We start from the raw sequence: 21,567 nt of genomic DNA, 5'->3' as shown, positions 1-21,567 counted from the left end.
GGGGTTGGGGGAGCGGGGCCGGGGGGGGGGGTGTGGAGCAGGGAGGGGCCGCGGGGAGAAGTTGGGGGCGCGGGGCGGGGGGGTGTGGAGCGGGGGGGGCCGCGGGGAGGGGTTGGGGGGCGCGGGGCCGGGGGCGCGGAGCGGGGCGGGGCCGGGGGGCGCGGCCGGGGCTCGGGGCGGGCGGGCGGGCAGGAAGCGGGGCGGCGGGCGCGCGGGGCCGCCCGTCGGGGCCGGGGCCGGGGCCGGGGCCGGGGCCGGGGGCGGGGTCGGGGAGGCCCCGCCCCGCGGTCACCTGCGGCAGGTGGAGCGCGCGGCGCGGGGCGCTCGGCCATGTCTGCGGGGAGCGCGGGGCCGGGGCCGGGGCCGGGGCCGGGGCCGCTGTGCCCGGAGCACGGCCAGGCCCTGGGCTGGTTCTGCTGCTCCGAGCGACGGCCCGTGTGCGCCGGCTGCGCGGGGCTGGGCGGCCGCTGCCGGGGCCACCGCATCCGCCGGGCGGAGGAGCGCGCGGAAGAGCTGCGGGTGAGCGGGCGGGGTCGCCGGAAGGCGGGGGCCCGAGGAGGGTCCGAGGGGGGCCCGAGGGCGGGGGGCCCCGGGGGCCGCGCCGAGAGGGAGGCGGCGGGCCCGGGCGGCCGGGGCGGGAGCGCAGGCTCGGCGGTGGCCGCGGCTCGGAACGAGGCGGTTAAGGGTGTGGCCTGTGGTGGAGTCGCGGAGACGTGAGTTCGAATCCCGCCTCCTCCCCACCTCCCTGCGAGTCCCCTGAGTCTAAGCCTCAGTGTGCGGTGTGAGGGGAAAAACAGCGCGAGTTTATTGGGGCCGCGGTGCCAGAGACCTGAGATAATGGGTGGGATGCTCCCTAGTCCCTCCGCTCCTGTCGGGGTGAGAGCCGGGCGGCCTTGGTGGCCGGGGTCAGCGTGTGCCCCGCGTCCCGCCCTGGTGGAGCTGACCTGAGCTCAAAGCGGGCCTCCTCCCTCCTCGGCCCTGGGCTCGAGGCCCCTCCCCTCGTCCACCCTCCAGGCTTCCTGCTGAGCTCGTTTCTTTGCCCTTCCTGCGTTGGCCTAGACTGGACCCCAAGCGGGTTCCCCCTGGGTAAACGGCGGGGGCGGGGCGGATCTCGGGAGGTTCCTGCTGGACTCTTCACCTGGAGCTTCTCCCCACCTCCACTGCAGGTTAGCTCCAAGCTGCTCACCTTCTTCACTGCTCACCCCAGGTCTGCTGAGACTGGGGAGTCAGAGTCACCCTGGGTCTCCCTCCTTCCACCCTAGTGGCCCCTGGGGGTTTCCTTGCAATTTGATTAAGCCCCAAAGGTTGGGGAAACCCAGGTGCTCTGCCCACCTGTGAGGCCCGAGGGCTCGGCCTGGGGACTCAGACCGAGGGGTAGTAAACGCACCTGACTGGCCAGGAGGGGTTCACTTACTCAGTGACACCTGAAAGCTCCTGGTTGGCTCTCCCTGTCACCACTATCCATCATCAATAGTGAGGATGAAAATAAACTTGGATAATGTGGTGTAATAAACTTGCATCATGGGTGGAAGCTTTGCCAGCATCAAAGCACCCCAGTATCTATCGTCTCATTCCATCCAGACTTCTGAAGTTACATCCTACCTACATTTTGAGCAAACTAAGGCCTGAACCGGCCTGAACTCCTCCAAGGTTTCTAATATTCAGGAGCTGGACCAAGGGAGTCATCGATTTGGCCAGAGAAAACGACCTTTTTGCTTCGGTGGAGGGAGGAAGTGGTGCTATTGGGCGTGAGAATTCAATAAAAACCTTAAAAAAAATTGCCATCCGAGCAGAATCTTAGTGGAGGGGGGTGAAGGCTGGGGCAGGGTGGCAGGCCTGGGGCTTGATTTGGAACACAGTCTGCCCAGGGTGCCTTCTCTGGCCCCTCCTGAGGCCCTAAGCACATTCATCTCCTTTGCCTGCAGGGAAGGGTTTCTTGTCTTCTCTCCCCCCAATTTTGAGTATATTATGGCATTTACACACTCTTTCTGTTCTCTGTCCAGCCAGCAAAGAGATTTTGCCCCAGGGCAAGATGGTTACTTAACTGGGCACCAACAACACCCATTCAACCAAGTCCTTCATACCTTCTGGGTTCTCGTCCTGTAGCTTTGCGGAAGCTAGCTTAGTTTCCTTAGTCCTATGGTGTGTGGAGATCACAGCTTCCTCCCAGCCAGCTCAGTTCTTTCACTTAGCATTTGGACCAGCGAAGTGCCAGACTAATTCCTGACTGTGGGGTGGGAAGGATTTGCAAGGGTTGCCGAGAAGAGGAGCCGAGTTGCCTTTTGGCAGATGGAGCTGGTGCAAAGCTCAGAGAGGAAGGAGTGGAGGAGCGCTGGTTGGGAAGGAGTCCAAGTCCCTGGAGAAATGGAGTGGAAAAGCAGGGGCCTGACAAGTCACTCCTCTGTGGGCCTCAGCTTCATGTCTAAACCTCTCCCCTGCTCTCCTGTGGGATGCTCACAGCTTTGGCAGATGTGAACAACTGAATGTCTTGTGATCAAGGAAGTAGATGTTCCTTCATTCAACAAATATGTATTCAGGACCTCTGTGTGTAGGAGGAACTTTCTTCTAGGTAGTGGCCCATAGCGAACAAGCCAAAGTCATGGTGCCAGTGTTCCAGTGGTGGGGGAATGATACAAAAAAAGTAAACGAACCCATAGTATGCAGGCAGAGAGTGATAAATGCAAGGGAGTAAAATGAGCAGAGTAGGGAATGGGGTGTGCAGTGGTCAGGAAGGGCTGAAGTGCTTCAGGAAGCACTTCTGAAGAGGTGACCCTGAATAGAGTAGGGGAGGGAACTGGTATATATGTAGATTTACCCAGATATATATCTGAGAAGACTGCTGGACCCAGAAGAAGCAACAGGTGCAAAGATGCTATTGTCAGGACAAGTTGGTGTGTTTACGGAACAGAAGGAGGCCATTGTGGAGAGTGCTAGGAGGTGACATTGGAGCAACAGAGTCCCCGTCAGACAGGAAAGCCACTGGACAGTTTTGAGCCAGGCCATGACCTGACCTAATTTCCTTACACAAGGTGGCAGTGGCTAACTGTGGAGGCTGAGCCCAGTTAGGAGGCTCTAGTTGGGCTCCTATGAGAGAGCTAGTGACCATCTGAGTAGAATAGCAAGAGTGGAGGTGACCAGAAGTGGCCAGAGGGGAGAGAGAGAGACTTTGGAGTCAGGGCTGATAGGACTCATTGAGAGATTATAGATATATGCCAGTTTGGAGAGTAACTCGTGGGGTTTTTGTTGGGGTAAGGAGGTTGATGATTGCTGGTGCTGTTTAATGAGTGGGGATAACTTCGGGAAAGGCAATTTGAGAAGCCGTGTTCTTCTGCTCAGGTGTGGAGAGCCAGGGAGCTGGGTCAGAAGGAATGCTGAGAGCTTACGCAGGAAAGTGATTACGATGATGGGCCTCGGATTTCAGGATAAGGAGGGAAATGAGGCCACAAAGTGGGTGATGGACACTGAAAGGTGTTAAGACTAATGTATTGGTGGCTTCAACTAGGCTAAAGAATGGCTGGACTGGAGGGGCGCCTGGGTGGCTCAGTCGTTTAAGCTTCCTACTCTTGGTTTCGCCTCAGGTCGTGATCTCAGGGTTGTGGGATTGAGCCCTGTGTTGGGCGTGCTCAGCGTGGAATCTGCTTGGGAGTCTCCCTCCCTCTGCCATTCATGCGTTCTCTCTCAAATATTTTTTTTAAAAAAAGAGACTTACTGGGACCCCTGGGTGGCTCAGCGGTTGAGCATCTGCCTTTGGCTCAGGGCATGATCCTGGGGTCTGGGATCCCTGCAGGGAGCCTGCTTAACCCTCTGCCTATGTCTCTCTCTCTCTCTCTCTGTATTTCTCATGAGTAAATAAAATCTTTTTAAAAATTAAAAAAAAGACTTGTTGGACTGGAAAATCTAGAGTAAGTAATCTGGAAGGATGAAAGTGGTGGGCATGGTGTGGAAGCCTTGAAATGAAGATTTTGGAGGTGGTACGGTTTTCAGTAATAACAAGGTCTCAGATGTGACTGTGGGCGCAAGTGGCTGACGTGGGTGCAAGGGAAGTAGCTGAGGTAGATGCAAGGGAATGGGGGAAAATCATTGGGGATTAGAGTGAATGGATCCACATGGATCAAGATGCCATGGATGTCATTTGTATTTTGCAGAACAAGATTGTGGACCAGTGTGAGAGGCTGCAGTTACAGAGTGCCAGCATCACCAAGTATGTGGCTGAAGTCCTGCCAGGGAAGAACCAGAGAGCAGTGGTAGGTGGTTCTCCTTCCCCTCTGCTCTGGACCCCTCCTAGGATAAGACTCCAGCCTTAGCATGGGCCCGTCTAGGATCCCTTCCCAACCTCGCAGACTCACTGTGCCACTAGCGAAGCTGGATGCCCAAGGAAGGTTTCCTATCTCTCCGAGCCATGGGTTTACCATCCGGGCAGAGAGGACTCTTCCCAGTACCACACTGGGGCAAATACTGGGAAAATGACTTTCTTGGAGAACAGGATCAGGAAGGGTAGCATTCTTCCGCCATCTAAGTATTTTGTGGTCAGCCCCCACGTTCTAAAGTAACCTATGTACTTTTTTTTTCCTTTTTTTTTTTTTTAAATTTTTATTTATTTATGATAGTTTTTCCTTTTTTTTTTTTTTAATTTTTATTTATTTATGATAGTCACAGAGAGAGAGAGAGAGGCAGAGACACAGGCAGAGGGGGAAGCAGGCTCCATGCACCGGGAGCCCGACGTGGGATTCGATCCCAGGTCTCCGGGATCGGGCCCTGGGCCAAAGGCAGGCGCTAAACCGCTGGCGCCACCCAGGGATCCCTAACCTATGGACTTTTACATGGAGTGTCCTTTATGACCATCTTATGCAGTAGGTGGCGGTAACATACCTGTTTACAGACAGGAAATGGGTTACCTAGAGGTTTATTGACCTGCCCACGGTTCACAGCCTCCTGCCAGAGGCAGTTCCAGGACCTGGATCTTCTGACTCCCAGGCCAGTGCTCCTACTGCTACTCCCCACTGCTGAGCCTTTATTCACTTGTCCCCATCGTCACTGCTACATTGTCACTTTTAAGTATGCCCCTCATGGGTAAGGGCTTTGAATTTCTTTCTGTACCTCCCCTCCTTCATTCCTCAACATGTCCAGTGGAACAGGCTTGGCATGGTCTTAGTCAAGGTTCTTTTTTATTTTTTATTTTTATTTTTTTTTATTCATGAGAGACAGAAAGAGACACAGGCAGAGGGAGAAGCAGACTCCTCGCAGGGAGCCCGATGTGGGACTCGATCTCAGGACCCCAGGATCACACCCTGAGCCAAAGGCAGACACTCAACCACTGAGCCACCGAGGCGTCCCAGTCAAGATTCTTTTGAGTGTGTAAAAGGAAACTCAGTTGAACTAGTTTGAGCAAAACAGGGCATTTCCTGGCGGGTTACAGTAGCCTCTCAGAACCTAAAAGGGATGAGAACCAGGAAAGAAGAAGCTGCTAGGAGGCCAGGCAGCTATTCTGTGTCCAGTTCTGCTTCTCTTAGCATGATGGTTCTTCTCTCTTTCACCTATTTTCTTCATCCTTTTTATTTTCTTGTCTTGACCGCACTGGCCAGGACCTTAGTACAATGTTGAATAGAAGCTCACGTAGCAGACACTGACTTCAAGGGGTATATTCACAACACTTAACCATTTCTGTATTTATTTAACAAATCTATGGAGCACCCACCACCTGCCCAAGTACCATTGTTTTATATACTAGAGATTCCACAGTAAACAAAACATAGGAAAATTCCTGTTTTCTTGAAACTTATGTGGTGTAAGGGGGTAGGACAATAACAATTAAATACATGCTATGTCAAAAGGTGAGAAGTGCTATGGAGATGTTTAACACAGAAAGGAGGACCTTCTTTGTTGAGAACGGGGGTTGCAATTGCATATGCTCTGATCAGAAATGACCTAATTAAGTATTGATATTTGCACAACATTTACAGAAGGTGAGGGAATCTGGGGGAAGAGTTCTAGGAAGAGGGAATGGCAAGTGCAGAGGCCCTAAGGTGGAAGCATACCTGACACGTTGGAGGAGCAGCAAGGAGGCCTATGAGGCTGAAGCAGAGTAAACAGGTGAGAAAGCAATAGGAAGTGAAGTCAGAGAGGCAGGGGGTTGGGGAAGCTAGATAGCATCATCACTGGACGCATGGGGACTTTGCCTTTTGTTTGAGTGAGGTGGGAAGTCTCTAGAAATTTCTAAGCAGACTAAGATGATATGACCTAAGATTAAAAAGAACACCGGTTACTGTTTGAGAAGTGACCATAGGCCACAAAGGCAAAAGCAGGGAGACCAATTAGGAAGCTGGCATAATAATCCAGGTGAAAGACAAGAGTGGTTTGGACATGAGTGAAAAGTGTCTGGATTCTATGTCTAATATGAAGGGAGAGACACTAGGATATGCTGATGGACTGGATGTAGGCAAGAGAGAAAGGTAGGAGTGGGGAGGAATAACTCTTAACCATTTTTCTTTCTTAAATATTTTGATTTGAGAGCTGGAAGGATGAGGCAATCACTTACCAAGGTGGGGAAGGACCACGTGCAGGGATCCAAGGACCAAGCTCTAGGGCACCTCAACAGTTAACCGTTAAGGAGATAGAAGAGAGAGTGGTACCTGGCTGGCTCAGTTGGAGGAGCATGTGACTCTTGATCTCAGGGTCATGAGTTGGAACCCCATGTTGGGTTTAGCGATTACATAAATAAAATTAGGGAGAAGAAGAAGATGGGGGAAGAGGAGGAAGAGAAGGAAGAGGAAAATGAAGATAGAATCAGGAAAGTCAACCAAGAAGGAGCAATGAATGAGATAGGAGTCAAACTAAGAGTGTTGTGTCCACACAATAGGTTTTCCAGGAGGTGGGATGTCACGTGTTGCAGAGAGGTCAAGTAAGGTCAGAAACGAGAGTGGGCCATTGGATTTAGTAACAGGTTCATCACTGGAGTTCGTGACAAGAGGTGTTTTGTAGAGTGGTGGAGTAGAAGCCTGATGGGAGCGGGTTTCAGAGAGAACAGAATTGTAATTTGGGCACAGACAACACTTGAGGAGCTTTGCTGTAAGAAGGGGGCTGAGAAATGGGATAATAGTAGAGGGGGATATGGGATCAAGATGGTATTTTATTTTGAAGATGGGAGAAATTACTCTGCTGATAGGAATTGTCTGGTAGAGAGGGAGAAATTAATGGTGCGGGAGAAAGGGGGAGAGACAGGTCCAGCAGCGGGGGATGGGATCTAGTAAACAAATGGAGACTTAGCCATAGGTAAGAGCCTGAGCGTTCACAGGAACGGGGAAGGTGGAGTATATGGGCACAGGTGCAGGTAGATGGGTAGGTGGTGGCAGAGCTTACGTAAATTCTCTGCTGACTGCTTCCATTTTCCTTTATTAATCATGTTTACTCTGAGAACATTAATCATGTTTACTCTAAGAACATTAATCATGTTCTTAATGCTGCCATTTGTCGGTTTATACATCTGCTTTGTCCCCCATCAACCTGTTAACATGGTAATACGTTAATAAGAGTTTCTAATGCTAAACCATCCTGAATTCCTAGGGAAAACCAACTAAACTTGATCGTAGGTATTTTTTTTCAACTTTAAATGTTGAGGTAGTTGTAGATTCACATACTGTTGTAAGAATTAATCATATGGCCATATCCCCTATGCCCTTCATCCAGTTCCCCCCAATGGTAACATGTTGCCTAACTGTAGTACAATGTCATGACCAGGACACTGGCATCGATACAACCCAGCTTATTCATATTTCACTGATTTTACACGCATTTGTGTGTGTGTATTTAGTTCTGTGTAGTTTTATCTTGTGTATAGATTCATGTGACTTCTCCCACAAGCAAGGTACAGAACAGTTCTATTGTAAGGATCCCTTGTGCTACCTACCCTTTTATCACCCAGCCCTTCCTCTCCTTCCCTTTGTATCATCGTTACACAAAATTTCTGAGTTTGGATTTATAAGTTTTTGTGTGTGTGTGTTTTTTAAGGGTTATGTCTGTACTCAGGCATGAGATTAGCCTATGAGTTTCATTTCTTGCATAGTCCTCATCAGATTTTGGTATTGAGGTTATATAAACCCTATTCAATGAATTGGGAACTCTCTATTTTCACTGGAGGAATTTGTATTAAGACTGGAATTATTTGTGCCTTAAATATGTGCTAACACCTGCTATAAAACTGTGGGCCTGCTGTTATTTGTTTAGGTAGTTTTTTATTTTAAGATTTTATTTATTTATGCATGAGAGATACAGAGAGAGAGAGAGAGAGAGACAGAGACAGAGACATAGTCAGAGGGAGAGCAGGCTCCATGCATGGAGCCGGAGGTGGGACTCAATCCCTGTACCCATGATCACGCCCTGAGTCAAAGGCAGGTGCTCAACCGCTGAGCCACCCAGGTGACCCAGTAGTTCTTAATCTTGATTAAAGTTGCCACTAGTTTGTCTGTTTTATTAGTATTTTCAAAAACCAGCTTGTAGTATTTTGATCCTATCATTTTTTTTAAGTTTATTTTTTGTAGTGATCTTTATACCCAGCGTAGGGCTCGAACTGAACACTGAGATCAAGAGTCACATGGTGTTCTGACTGAGCCAGCCAGGCGCCCCTCTTTTGTATCTTTAAAAAAGAAAAATAATCTCATTTTTTATTTCCTCTTAGCTTTATAATTTTTTCCTTCTAATTTTTTATATATTCCGTTGTTATTTAATTCCCTTAGCTGAGCACAGTCTATTAATTTTAGCCTGTCTTCTTTCTTGAGGTCAACATTTAAGTCCTATATTTCCTTCTAGGTATTGCTTAGAGGTAGCTCTCACAAATCTGATGGCAGACATTTCATTCTGAATGAAATGTCCATTATGATTTGTTCTTTTACTATGTGTTATTAGAAATCGGTTTTTAAATCTCTGAATGTATGGTTTTACTTTTAAAATTATCATCGTTATTTTTTTCCACTAATTTTTTTTAATATTTATTTATTTATTTATTTATTTATTCATTCACTCATTCATTCATTCACTCATTCATTCATTCAGAGAGAGCAAGAGAGAGGCAGAGACCCAGGCAGAGGGAGAAGCAGGCTCCATGCAGGAAGCCCGACGTGGGACTTGATCCCGGGTCTCCAGGATCACACCCCGGGCTGCAGGCGGCTCTAAACCACTGTGCCACCGGGGCTGCCTTTTCCACTAATTTCTAACCTAACTTCATTGTAGTCTGCCTATCAGTTGTTAAAAATTTGTTGAGACTTGCTCTATGCCCTAAAACATGGTCACTTTGGTAAATGTTTCACATTCAAATCTTCTCTATAGTTACTATTTTTTTATCTGCCAGATTTACTGACTGCTGGCAAGGGGCAATTATAGTTTTATATCATGCTGTGGATTTGTCTATTTTTCTGTATAATTCTGTCTTTACTGGGCTCTTAGGTTTAGAGGAGTAGAAAATTCTAAAATAAACCACAAGCCACTTTCAGGGCAATAGAGTCTCAGCTGTCGATCACACTGGTTTTTAGTTTCTTTTCTACTTTTGGACCCCAGGGGATTTCCTTTACTTAGCTGCCAGAGCAGCTTCACTTTTAAAAGGATGCTTTGGGCTATTTTCCCAGCTTCTGTGTTTTGTCTTAGGACAGCATTTAGTTTTTTCTGGCATATCTTTGGGAAGGGAAATTTTTTTTTCTCTCTGCTATTTTCTGGGAATGAGTCAAGAAATGTGTTAAATTGATTACAGTCTTCTAGCGAGAGACTGACTATGTGATGCATCTTGGTCCAGGGTCTGTTCTTGGTCCTGATGGCATACACAGTACACAAGTGGCTCCCCCTGTGGGCAAGGCAGCAAGGGGCGATAGAACAATAGCTAATGCTGCTGAACACTTAACCTGCTAAGCTTTGTTCTGTTTACTTTGTATGTATTAACTCATTTAATCTTCCACTATAACCTCACGAGATAGGTACTTTATTATCCTCATTTAACAGATTAGAAAACTGGGGCACCGGGGTGGCTCAGTCAGTTAAACGTCTGCCTTCAGCTCAGGTCATGATCCTAAAGTCCTGGGATTGAACCCCACGTCAGGCTCCTTGCTCAGCAGGGAGTCTGCTCTCCCTCTCGCTCTGCCTGCCGCTCTCCCTGCTTGTGCTCTCTCTCTCTTATAAATAAATAAATCTAAAAACAAAACAAAACAAAACAAAAACAGATTAGAACACTGAGGCATAGGGAAGATCAGTAATGTGCTCAACATCCTGCAGATAGTAAGTGGATTGGCTAAGATTTTAAACCTAGGCTCTGTCTCTAAAGCCTCATTCCCTAACTAGTGTGTTATGCTGGCTCAGGGAAAACTGAAGATGGAGCCAGAACTCCTAGGTTCACTTAGGCCATTCACTCTCTTCCTCTGCACTGGGCAAATTGTGGGTCTCAGTTTTTCCTGTGAAGCGGGAGTCATTATCCCCATGCACGGTGCAGAACAGGTCTGCACAGCAGGACATAGAGAAAACTGCTGGCTATCCATGACTTTCTGGCATGAAGGAGACTGTTCTACTTCTTCTCACTTGTCTGGCAAGAGTGCAGGTGTTTCATGCAACCTTTGGGGATGATTGATTGTCCGGTGGCATTGGTGGAAAGGGAATAAATAGTATTGAACTGAGAGTCAAGAGAACTGGGTTCTAGTCCCAGCTCTGTCACTGACTTGGCCTGTGAGTGCTACCAGGAGATTTTGGACTTAGTCAGAAGAGACTTTTCCCTCAGTCATTCAGCAAATATTTGAGTACCTACTGTGTGCCAGACCCTTGCTAATTACTAGGAGATCCATATTAGCTTCATTAGAGAATTTATTTCATTCCTCTTGGCATGAATAAGAATCCTACCACGGAAGCCATTGGAATGGACAGATTTAGGGAAAAATGAGATTTTTTTCACTCAGACATAGTCAAAATATCAACTGGGCTACTACTGTTGGTGTGGATTCTGTTGATGGGGATGCCCTCGTGGGCCCTTTTGCTCTACAATTCTATAGTTCTCTGACCTCGGTCCCTTGGCCTTGGAATTCTCCACTGTGAAATGATTGATTCTAGTTGATCTCTAGACCATGCCCCGCTCTTCCATTCTGTGATCCTACCTCTATGGGATATGACCTAGATGAGATGTCTGGATCTCATATTTCTTGACCCTAAACCATATTTGGGAACTCTAAGGTCAAGCACTGTTTCTTCCATTACTTTGCCCATGGCAGACATTACCAATCAATCCCAGCACTCTTTCCCACGGAGCCTGAATTCTCTTAATCTTGACTGGGGCTTTGCTAGAACCCGATTCCTTGTGTTATCCCTCATCAGAGCACAGCCAGCGCAGCACGGGAACTGGTCATCCAGAGGCTAGGTGTGGTGAGGAGTCTGTGTGAGAGTGAGGAACAGCGTTTGCTGGAACAGGTGCATGGCGAAGAGGAGCGGGCCCACCAGAGTATCCTGACACAGCGAGTACACTGGACTGAGGCGCTGCAGAAGCTTGACACCATTCGGACCAGCCTGGTGGACATGATCACCCATCTGGATGACCTCCAGCTGATTGTAAGTCGGGCAGGGGTGAGGACACACCCAGTGGACCCAGATACGCCCAAAATCTAAAACACCAAGAATGATTATTGGTAAGAGTTGGGTGGATATGGATAATCTGGAGCAGGAATGAGGCAAGGACATAAAATCATATGGAATTTTTTTATCAGAATACTGATAAGTATTCTTTTAATAGTGAGCAAATATTAACTGAGTGTCTACTATGTGCTTTTGTGCCATGGGCTGGAGTTACAGGGCATAGCTGTTAATATCTTATGAAGGAGATGAATACATAATCTAATAATGGAAGGTTACATCCTCTGGTCGAGGACATCACTGGGAGCTAGAGACCCCACAATCCAGGCTTGTGGGTGGCAGGGTGGGTATCCTGGATGAAGTAACTTCGAAGCTGGTGCCTGAAAGATAAAGAGGAACAGCTCATTAAATGAAGTGGAGAGGCAGAGAGAGGGTGCAGAAGCGTGCAGAGGGAGGACACTGACCAGGGGTCCTTATTCTTACCACCCAGAAACCACCATGGGTAATATTTTGGTACATATCCCTGCAGAGTACTTTATATAGAGCTGCAGATACGTGCAGTTTAACGGGACAGTCTGATGTTGGAGTAAATATGCCAAGCAGAGAAATCAGAATGTGGAACAACCCAGCTGTTCCCCTGTAGTTCAAGTAGGGCAGTTCCCTTCGCTGCCCTAAATTATGCATTCATTTAGTCACAGTTTCCATGGACAGAGCACATTGTGTCCCAAACACTGGGACGGTCACAAGAGAAGATTCAGGAAGAGTCCCAGCCATCCAGGAGCTGGCAGCCTTGGGGTGGGGGCAGTGAAGTGTTGGTAGATGTGTACTTGTCCTAAAGTGCAGTTTAAGGAAACAGAGGATGCCCCAGGGCACAGGAGACAGTGATTCATGCCAAATGCGTGGTGGGGACTGTGTGTGAAGAAGAACCCAGATAGTAGCTTCATTTTGGATTTTTTTTTTCATTTTGGATCTTAAAGCAGGAATAGGATGCTTTATTTTAGAGTCTGTCCACGTAGCACCCTCCATGCCAGTTGGAAATATCCAAGTCTTGACCACCTGCTGAGTTAGTGGTACCAAGCCTGACTCTGTTTTCTTTTCTTACAGCAGAAGGAGCAGGAGATTTTTGAAAGGTGAGTATGGCCCCGTCATTTCCCTGGGCAGTCATGGAAACCATTGCCCGCCAGCCTGTAACTAGTCTGTTGCCTTGAGGCCTTGCTGCTCCCGGGAGGAAGCCCAAGGCATGCGGCTGAGTGGCTACCCTGGAGCCATGCTCCCTGGACAGGGGTCTTCCCGCACCAACTTGGAGAACTGCTTAAATAGTGGGGAAGGGGAGTGAAATCAGCACTTAGCAACCAGAGGCTGGCCAAGGGCTTTCTAGAATGTTATCCTATTGGAGTGTTTTATATCCCCCATCTAAGGATGAAAATACTGAGGCTCAGGGGCACCTGGGTGGCTCAGCTGGTTAAGCATCTGCCTCCCGCTCAGGTCATGACCTTAGGGTGGTGGGATCGAGCCCCTGCATCAGGGCTCTCCCCCTCCCCCTGCCTGTGCTCTCTCTCATTCTGTCAAATAAATAAGCAAAATCTATGAAAGAAAGAAAATACTGAGGCTCGAAGAGGGGTGGGGACTTGCCTATGCCCCAGAGTTGGGGCATGGACCCACACCCGACACCTGTCCCACCACTGTCTCCTCTGCCTCAGTTCCCCCTTTCTCGGATGAAAGAATCTTGGAAACTTAAGTCTAGTTACCACTCAAAATTTGCATTTTAATGAAGCAATAAGAAAAGCATTTAACCAGGCTCTCCGTGGGTCCTGAAGGGCTGAGAGCCAAGAGCCCTAGGAAGTGGCCAAGAGGATGTGATTTGCCAGGCAAAGAAATTAAATCCTTACATCTTCTTTGAGAGACTTCAGAGCTGTACCTGAGGAGCACAACCCATTCTTCTTACTTATTTTTTATATTTAAATTTCAACAGTAATACATGTGTATGCGAGAAAGAGAAAAAAGATGCCACCTATATAAAACCATTTAAAATTTAGAATGTCTTGGGGTGCCTGGCTGGCTCATTTAGTAGAGCATGTGTAACTTGATATCAGGATTGTGAATTTAAGACCCACATTGGGCATAGAGATTACTTTTTTTTTTAGTTTCTCCATCACACCTTTCTAACACTATTCTTGGAGGTGATCAGTTTTAACAGTCAGATGTGTATCCTGTGGACTTTCCTCTGTAAAGTCCTAGGAGAGTACATCTGGGCTTGTCTACCTCTAAAGATACGTTTGTTTTTTTTTTTTTTAACACAGTTGGGATTGTTTTAAAACTTGCTGTTCTATACCTTATCAAGGTCTCGGGCAGCTCTGGTGGCGCAGCGGTTTGGCGCCGCCTGCAGCCTGGGTGTGATCCTGGAGACCGGGGATCAAGTCCCACATCGGGCTCCCTGCATGGAGCCTGCTTCTCCCTCTGTCTGTGTCTCTGCCTCTCTCTGTGTGTCTATGATAAATAAAAATCTTAAAAAAAAAAAAAAAAAAAAACGTATCAAGGTCTCTTGGAATCTCTCCCTGTCAGTATGTATAGATTTACCTCACTCTCCAGCAAGTCTGTAAAGTCTCCCCCAGTATGGATGCCCCCCAACTTTATTTTCCGGTCTCCTTTCCTCTTTCTCTTTTACCTTCTTCATCTTTCTCTAAAACCATCCTGTCAGGATCCCTGGGTGGCGCAGCGGTTTGGCGCCTGCCTTTGGCCCAGGGCACGATCCTGGAGACCCGGGATCGAATCCCACGTCGGGCTCCCGGTGCATGGAGCCTGCTTCTCCCTCTGCCTGTGTCTCTGCCTCCCTCTCTCTCTCTCTCTCTCTCTGTGACTACCATAAATAAATAAATAAATAAAAATTAAAAAAAAATAAATAAAACCATCCTGTCTTCAATTTCAAGCTGCTCAGATTTTTGAAGGAAAAAAGTTGATCTTTAATTTTTTTTTTCTTTGCAACATTTCAAATATAGGGAAAAGTTGTGAAATAGTATAAGGTGCTTTGCCTGAAAATCCTAACTGGTAGTAATTTGCCACATCTGCTCTCTTTCTTGGTTTGTTTGTCTCTTCCTTTCTGTCTAACAAGTGAATATACGGCACTTATTTTTTACTGACCTCTTTGAGACCAAGTTGCAGAAAGTAAGACCTTGTATGTCTAAATGCTTCAGCATCTTTCTCTCAAGAACAAAGACCATCTCTTCCATAACTACAGTGTCACTATTAAGCTCTGGAAATTTAATGCTGGTATAATACTATTATCTAATATACAGTCTATATCAAATGTTGCTAATTGTGCCCCAAACATTCTTTTCTTTTTTTAAGATTTTATTTATTTATTAATGAGAGACACAGAGAGAGGCAGAGAGAGAAGCAGGCCCCACGCAGGATCCTGACGCGGGACTCGATCCCGGAACTCTGGGATCACGTCCCGAGCAGAAGGCAGACGCTCAACCACTGAGCCACCCAGATGTCCCTGCCCCAAACATTCTTAACAGGGTTTGCTGTGTTTTGTGTTTCCTGATTCATCTGGTCCTTTAATCTGGAATTGTTCCTTAGCCTTTTAAAACAACCATAACAACAAAATACTTTTGAAGAGTATAGGCCAGTTTTATAGACTATCCCTCAGTTTGGATATATCTGCCGTGCCCACATCCACGGCCAGGCTCAGCTCTGGCTGCCACGGCAACAGGTCCTGCTGCCCGGAGCGGACATTCTGATCCCAGCCAGGGCCCTGCTGTACCCCAGCCCCATTGCACTGCCACTCCTTTGGGATCACGAGTTTTCCCCTTGGAACCATGAGGCGCTGGACCAGCTGGCTGTCTAGACTCTAGTGTCTATGCCTGGCCTCCGATTTGCCTTGGGTTGGCTCAGCGCTGCTGACATGGGCTCCTCTTTCCTCCCCACCTGATGGCTGGGGCTCCTCCAGCCCCACCTTCGGTGCTTGGAGAAGATGCAACAGACCCTCTCTTGTCCTGACCACAAAGAGCCTTTGTTACCAGAGCCTGTTCTCAGCTTTTCTAGGGCTCTGTTCACCTTGCTCTTCCCAAGCCAGGATACTGACAGTCTTTCAAAGGAGCTTGCACCCATGAGCTGTGCCCTACTCTCTGCTCCTTCATTATGGGCAGAGCCAGGAGATTTGGGGAAGAGAATGTGCTCTCAGAACTGCTGCCTAGATCTCAAAGCCATCTTCAGGGTCAGAGGTGGTGGGAGAGCTCTTTCTCAGAAACTAGTTCAGAGGCCCACAAAGCTCCTTAGCGAACCCTTACTTTGCCCTACACCCTCTTGATTATTTTCATTTTAGGTCAAGGGCAAACTTATGTTGAATAGTGCCTGGACTCCAGACTGGATTTGTTGTTTTTGCGTGGAGGCGGCACTTGAACCCAGCTCCTCTTTTTTGCTGAGTGCTTTCTCTGAATTTCTCTTTTTTCCTGTCAAATGGGATAACAGCTATGTCCCAGGTTAGAGCAAAGATGACATGAGATTCTATACAGAAAACTGGGAGCCCCATAACCTACATTCTTAATAAATAGTAATTCTCCCCTCCTGGGCATGCTCTATTCCCATATTCCCTCCAGCCAAACCCAGTGCCCCTGTGGAGAGGTAACTATTGGGAGCAAAGCACTAGAACTAATTTATGGTTGGGGGTGATAACTGATAGTCCCTTCTTGTGGGATCCCTCAAGGGTCTTGCATTTTAAGAGCAGAGGAGTGGCTGTACCTTCTGACCAAAGCAATAGGTTATGCTGTAGTAAGTTTTGTTTGTTTTTAAAAATTTTATTTATTTATTCATGAGAGACACAGAGAGGCAGAGACACAGGCAGAGGAAGAAGTAGGCTCCATGCAGGGAGCCTGATGTGGGACTCGATCTCAGGACCCTGGGACCCTGGGAACCCACCCTGAGTGAAAGCTGGACGCTCAACCGCTGAGCCACCCAGGTGTCCCATCTTAGTGGGGTTTTGGTTGCATCTGATGTTTGACCCAGATCCATGTCCAGAACCTTCCTGAATTTCTGTTTTATTTTATTTTTTTTTTTTTTCCACAAGGACCGAGGAGGCAGAGGGCATTCTGGATCCTCAGGAGTCGGACAAGTTAAACTTTAATGAGAAGTGCATTCGGAGCCCACTACTTACCCAACTCTGGCTGACAGCAGTTCTCGGGTCCCTCTCAGGTTAGAAGCTATTAGAGCCTAGCACCAGTTGGCACAACTGGGCTGTTGGCTGGCTGGCTGGGTTTTGCTGCTGGGGTCACACTGGGAACCAGAGCATCTGGCATGGTAGCTTAAGCAATGAGTGATGCTAGATGCGGGCTTGTTAATGAGGCCAAGGTTTTGGACAGGCCTGGGGTGGCTGGGTCAGATCCTTCTCATTTCCAGACCAACCTGCTCCGTTGGGTCTAAGAAAAATCTGGTTCCTGTAAGTCACATCTCTGTGAGTCACAGCTTAGTATTATCTCTTGGAAACCTAGTTTCTCTTTAAGAAGATATAATTGATGGCCAACCGGAGAGTATCTGGAGCGAGAATTGAGCTGCCTGGATTTGCCTCACTTACTTAACATTGACTCAGGCGACTGTAGCCTGGCCTTGTGCTGCACGCTAAGGCCACAGAGGTGAATGGGACACGGTCTTCACCCTGCAGGAATTCCCACTTAGTGCTGAAGTTCTCCAAGCCAGATCCTCCAAACTAGGTGGATCCCCCAAACTGTCTTCCTAGTTGTGACGCTTTTGCACAATTCACAGAGAGTTAGGTTAATGGATTGAAGTTTTCCTCAATTTTAACTCTCCTCCCTTGCGTGTTAGCCTTAAATCTTTAGTACAAGCTATAGCTTGTCTGCTCTAGATTCTATTATCGGAGAGTGCCAGCAGTCCCGTTTAGTTCCTTGTTGGAAAGGATGCATCTGACGCTTCCTAGCTCCCAGGACATATCTGATCTGGAGGCCACAGATAGGCCCATCTGGAGTACACTCTGATCAGTGCTGGATGCTGGATCTTCATTTTGCCCCGTCACCAACGAGGTGTGTGACTTTGGGCAACTTGCTTGTCCTCTCTGGGCCTCATTTGTAGATGGGGGTCTTGGACTAATGATAACTATTGTTACCATGACCACAATTTATCGAGCGTTTTCATGGTAGGCACTTGATATGTATCATCTCATTTGGTCCTCATGTTCGCCCTATAATAAGACCTGTTAGTCCCCATTTTACAGATGAGGATACCGAGGCTCAGAGACAGTAAGTGGCTTGTCCGAGGTCACACTGCCAGTGAGTGGGGAGGAAGCCCTTTGCTGCTGGACAGGACCAGGTTAGGGCTGAGGGTGGGCCGTTGGGCAACTCTGAGAATTCCTTCTGGCAGGCATGGAGGACGTGCGTATCGACGAGAGGACTGTCAGCCCCTTGCTGCAGCTGTCAGATGATCGAAGGACCCTGACCTTCAACGCCAAGAAGTCCAAGGCCTGTGCCGATGCCCCCGAGCGCTTTGACCACTGGCCCAATGCCCTCGCTGCCACCTCTTTCCAGGCTGGGCTGCACACCTGGCTGGTGCACGTCCAGAACAGTTGTGCCTATAAAGTGGGCGTGGCCTTGGGCCAGCTGCCCCGCAAGGGCTCTGGCAGCGACTCCCGGCTGGGCCACAACACCTTCTCGTGGGTCTTCTCCCGCTATGACCAGGAGTTCTGTTTCTCGCACGACGGGCAGCACGAGCCGCTGGGGCTGCTGCGTTGCCCCTCGCAGCTGGGCGTGCTCCTGGACTTGCAGGCGCAGGAGCTGCTCTTCTACGAGCCCGCCTCGGGCACGGTGCTCCACACCCACCACGCGCCCTTCCCGGGGCCCCTCTTCCCCGTCTTCGCCGTGGCCGACCAGACCATTTCCATTGTCCGCTGACCTGGGGCCACCGGGAGCCCGGGGCTGCCCCGCACGCCTCCAGGCCACGTTCCTCTCCAGCGTCTTTCCCCCCAAATGTTGCCTCTGCCCAGTGGGCAGCTTTTAGGAGGGGTGGGGACCCACTTCGGGGCTGCGTCCGGGCTCGGCGTCCGTGGGGAGCCTGCCACTCCCTGGGCCTCAGCCTCCCAAACCCGCCGCGCATCTGCCCCTCTGAGGGTGTCTTGTTTACCAGTCACGGCTGCATCCAGCGCGGTGCCTGGTGCCTACTGATTGTGCAATAAATATTTCGCAAGCGCGTGGATGGATGGAAGGGTGCCCGGGCGTGTGTGGGAGGCTCTTCTCGAGAACCTTAAAGGGATTCAGGAGTCCTGCTAGGCCGCTGTTGGCCACAGGACTCTGGCCTGGGGGGCTCGGAACACTGAGGGCATCCTGTCCGCGGGGAAGTGGACTGCAACACCCCCATTGGCGGTTCTGCCTCGGGGTGGGTGGCTGGCTCAGCTGTGCACGCCTCCGTGGGAAAGGGACAACCCCCCCCCACCTGCAACTCGTGGCCCCCCTGACATACTGTGGGGACCCGGAGGGAGGGCTTCAAGCCCGAGAGGACAGAGGCAGTAAGAGGGTCAGGTTTGGGGAACAGGTATGTTATTAAAGGTTTTCAAAGACTGAGAAGTTTCTTCCATGTTCTTTGTGGCTAAATGGGCAAATCTCCCCAAGTGCCAGCTCACGTCTGAAGAGGTGCCCTTGCTAGGACGTAGAGGCCTTCCTCACCCCCCTCGGCATGCCGAGCTCAGCACGCACAGCCAAGAGAGCCCTGCCTGCTGGAACCAAGGGCGATCCCTTCCTGCTCCAGGTCCCATCACAACAGTGGTCCTCCCATTTCTGTTATTTAGGAACACAGTTCAAAGGCAATCTGACCTATAACCTCAGGCCCTGGGCTCAAAGATGGTGGCCAAAGCCGTCCCCACTCGTATGCTTATTTACTTGAAACACCGGGTTGGGGACGCCTGGGTGGCTCAGCGGTTGAGCGTCTGCCTTCGGCTCAGGGTGTGATCCTGGGGTCCGGGGATCGAGTCCTGCACGGGTCTCCCTGCAGGGAGCCTACTTCTCCCTCTGCCTGTATCTCTGCCTCTCTCTGTGACTCTTGTGAATAAATAACATCTATTTTTAAAAAAATGAAAAAGAAACACTGGGTTGATCAAATGCAGTCCACAGATTGAATGGCAGCCTTTTTGGTTGAGGTGACTTCTAGGGCCCTTTGCAGCTCTGAGACCACAGCTCACAGCCCACATCCTGTCTGATAACTCGGGAATTAATGTCATAATATCACCCGGCCTTGGTACCAAGTCCAAGGAAGACAGACCCGGGAGACGCTTGGCCAAGGTGAGAAGAGCCTCCCTCGCCTCATATGGGCACCATCTCTGCCCAGAAACCTGAATCAAAGCCAACCTTTTCTACATGGCACCTGAAGCACCCCCTCCCCTCCCCACGCCATGCTCCCCAACTCCCAGTCCAACTCCCACTCTTTAACTCCTATGGCAGCCCTCAGTCCATAGTTCATGGGCCTCTTGCCAGGAATGCACGTCTTATTCCTACCCACCTAAATGTCACCGCAGTTCAGGGTCACTCCAGAGCCATCCGTGACTGTTGACACCAGAACCGAACACCCATCTATGTGCTTTTTGCCAGAGGAATCCATCCTCTGTGCCTGGCAGTGGGCAAGGAATCAAAATGTCTGGTAAATACCAAGCAGGTGGGATCCCTGGGTGGCGCAGTGGTTTGGCGCCTGCCTTTGGCCCAGGGCGTGATCCTGGAGACCCGGGATCGAGTCCCACGTCGGGCTCCCGGTGCATGGAGCCTGCTTCTCCCTCTGCCTGTGTCTCTGCCTCTCTCTCTCTCTGTGACTATCATAAGTAAATAAAAATTAAAAAAAAAAAATACCAAGCAGGTGTGAGAAGACAGGAGTGGGAAGGAGGAGAGGCAGGGAGGGACGTGGATTTTTTTTTTTTTTTTTTTAAGATTTATTTATTCAGGAGAAGACAGAGAGGTAGACACAGGCAGTGGGAGAAGTAGGCTCCATGCAGGGAGCCCGATGCGGGACTTGATCCCAGGACCCTGAGATCATGCCCTGAGCCGAAGTCAGCTGCTCATCCCCTGAGCCACCCAGGCATCCCGGGACATGGAATTTTTAAAAACCCAGGCTACTTCACTCTCCGGTGATTCCCACCACGTTTGTTACCCTCCTGCCACCGCAGCTCTGGTCCCTGTGCTACCTCCATGCTAACACCTTGACCGGGGTGCCTTTCAAGACTGGCCTCCTTTAGAACACCTCCCCTGTTTTCCCAGGATCGCCACTGCACTATGTCCCAAGGGACACAGCTCTCTCCCTGCAACTTCCTGGTCAAGCCAAAGGCTTTGGAGTCAGGCAACCTCAATAGGAACCCTGGCTCTCTCAGGTACTAGCTGTGACCTCAGGCAGGCTGCTTAACTTCTGAGTCTCTCATTGGTAAAGTGGCGGTCCCACTACCTCCGCCCATTAGGTAGCTTTGAGGGTTATATGGGCATACGAGGGACTAAGGCATGGCAAGCATGAATGCACAGTTCCTTCTCATGATGTAATTATGGTGCTCCTTGCCTAAAATCCTGTTTATACTGTACAGTCCTAGAGGACATGTCCCTACAGCACAGCTTAGCACCCTAATTTTCCAAACTAAGCTCATCCGATCTCCTGCTTCCCAGAGAGTTGAGAGGCTTCAGAGCCTGACTGAGGGGCTCTACAACCTGTTTCAACCCTAGCAGTTTCTTGCTTTTGCTGTTTTGCATGTTGGGGTTCCAGTAAGGTCTCCAACAAAAGGGCCCTGATGCTAAAACAAAGTTTGAAGTCAGGTCATCTGGGTGGCTCAGCTGGTTAAGCGTCTGTCTGCCTTCAGCTCAAGCCATGATCCTGGTTTCCTGGGTTAGGGCCCTGAGTCAGGCTCCCTGCTCAGCAGGCAGTTGGCTTCTCCCCCTCCCCTGGCTCATGCTCGCTCTCTCTCACACTGTCTCAAATAAATAAAATCTTCAAAAAAAAGTTTGAAAGTGCCTGGGT

General features: G+C 49.4%; 1 protein-coding gene across 2 annotated transcripts; it reads left to right on the top strand.

The window, feature by feature from the left end:
* Positions 1-261: 261 nt before the first annotated feature.
* On the top strand, positions 262-21,552 carry BSPRY (B-box and SPRY domain containing). 2 transcript variants are annotated; one of them, XM_072727585.1, is made up of 6 exons: positions 262-519; positions 4,146-4,244; positions 11,335-11,565; positions 12,691-12,716; positions 16,652-16,776; positions 17,956-21,552. In XM_072727585.1, the coding sequence occupies exons 1-6, from the start codon at positions 331-333 to the stop codon at positions 18,480-18,482; spliced, it is 1,197 nt and encodes a 398-aa protein (XP_072583686.1). In that variant the 5' UTR covers positions 262-330; the 3' UTR covers positions 18,483-21,552. The 2 variants fall into 2 exon arrangements, with proteins under 2 accessions (XP_072583686.1, XP_072583687.1); XM_072727586.1 differs by having other exon boundaries at positions 271-519; positions 11,428-11,565.
* The last annotated feature ends 15 nt before the right edge of the window (positions 21,553-21,567 follow it).

The sequence above is a fragment of the Vulpes vulpes genome, chromosome 12, assembly GCF_048418805.1.
Source record: "Vulpes vulpes isolate BD-2025 chromosome 12, VulVul3, whole genome shotgun sequence".
NCBI lineage: Eukaryota > Metazoa > Chordata > Mammalia > Carnivora > Canidae > Vulpes > Vulpes vulpes.
Note: the sequence above shows the minus strand (reverse complement) of the source record. Positions and strands in the feature narration are given on the sequence as shown.

Excerpts from the sequence above, each read along its gene's own strand:
- BSPRY (XM_072727585.1), top strand. The coding sequence starts at position 331 with ATGTCTGCGGGGAGCGCGGGGCCGGGGCCGGGGCCGGGGCCGGGGCCG. Across the intron at positions 12,717-16,651 it reads GAGCAGGAGATTTTTGAAAG|GACCGAGGAGGCAGAGGGCA; the intron begins GTGAGTATGGCC and ends TTTTTCCACAAG. Across the intron at positions 16,777-17,955 it reads AGTTCTCGGGTCCCTCTCAG|GCATGGAGGACGTGCGTATC; the intron begins GTTAGAAGCTAT and ends TCCTTCTGGCAG.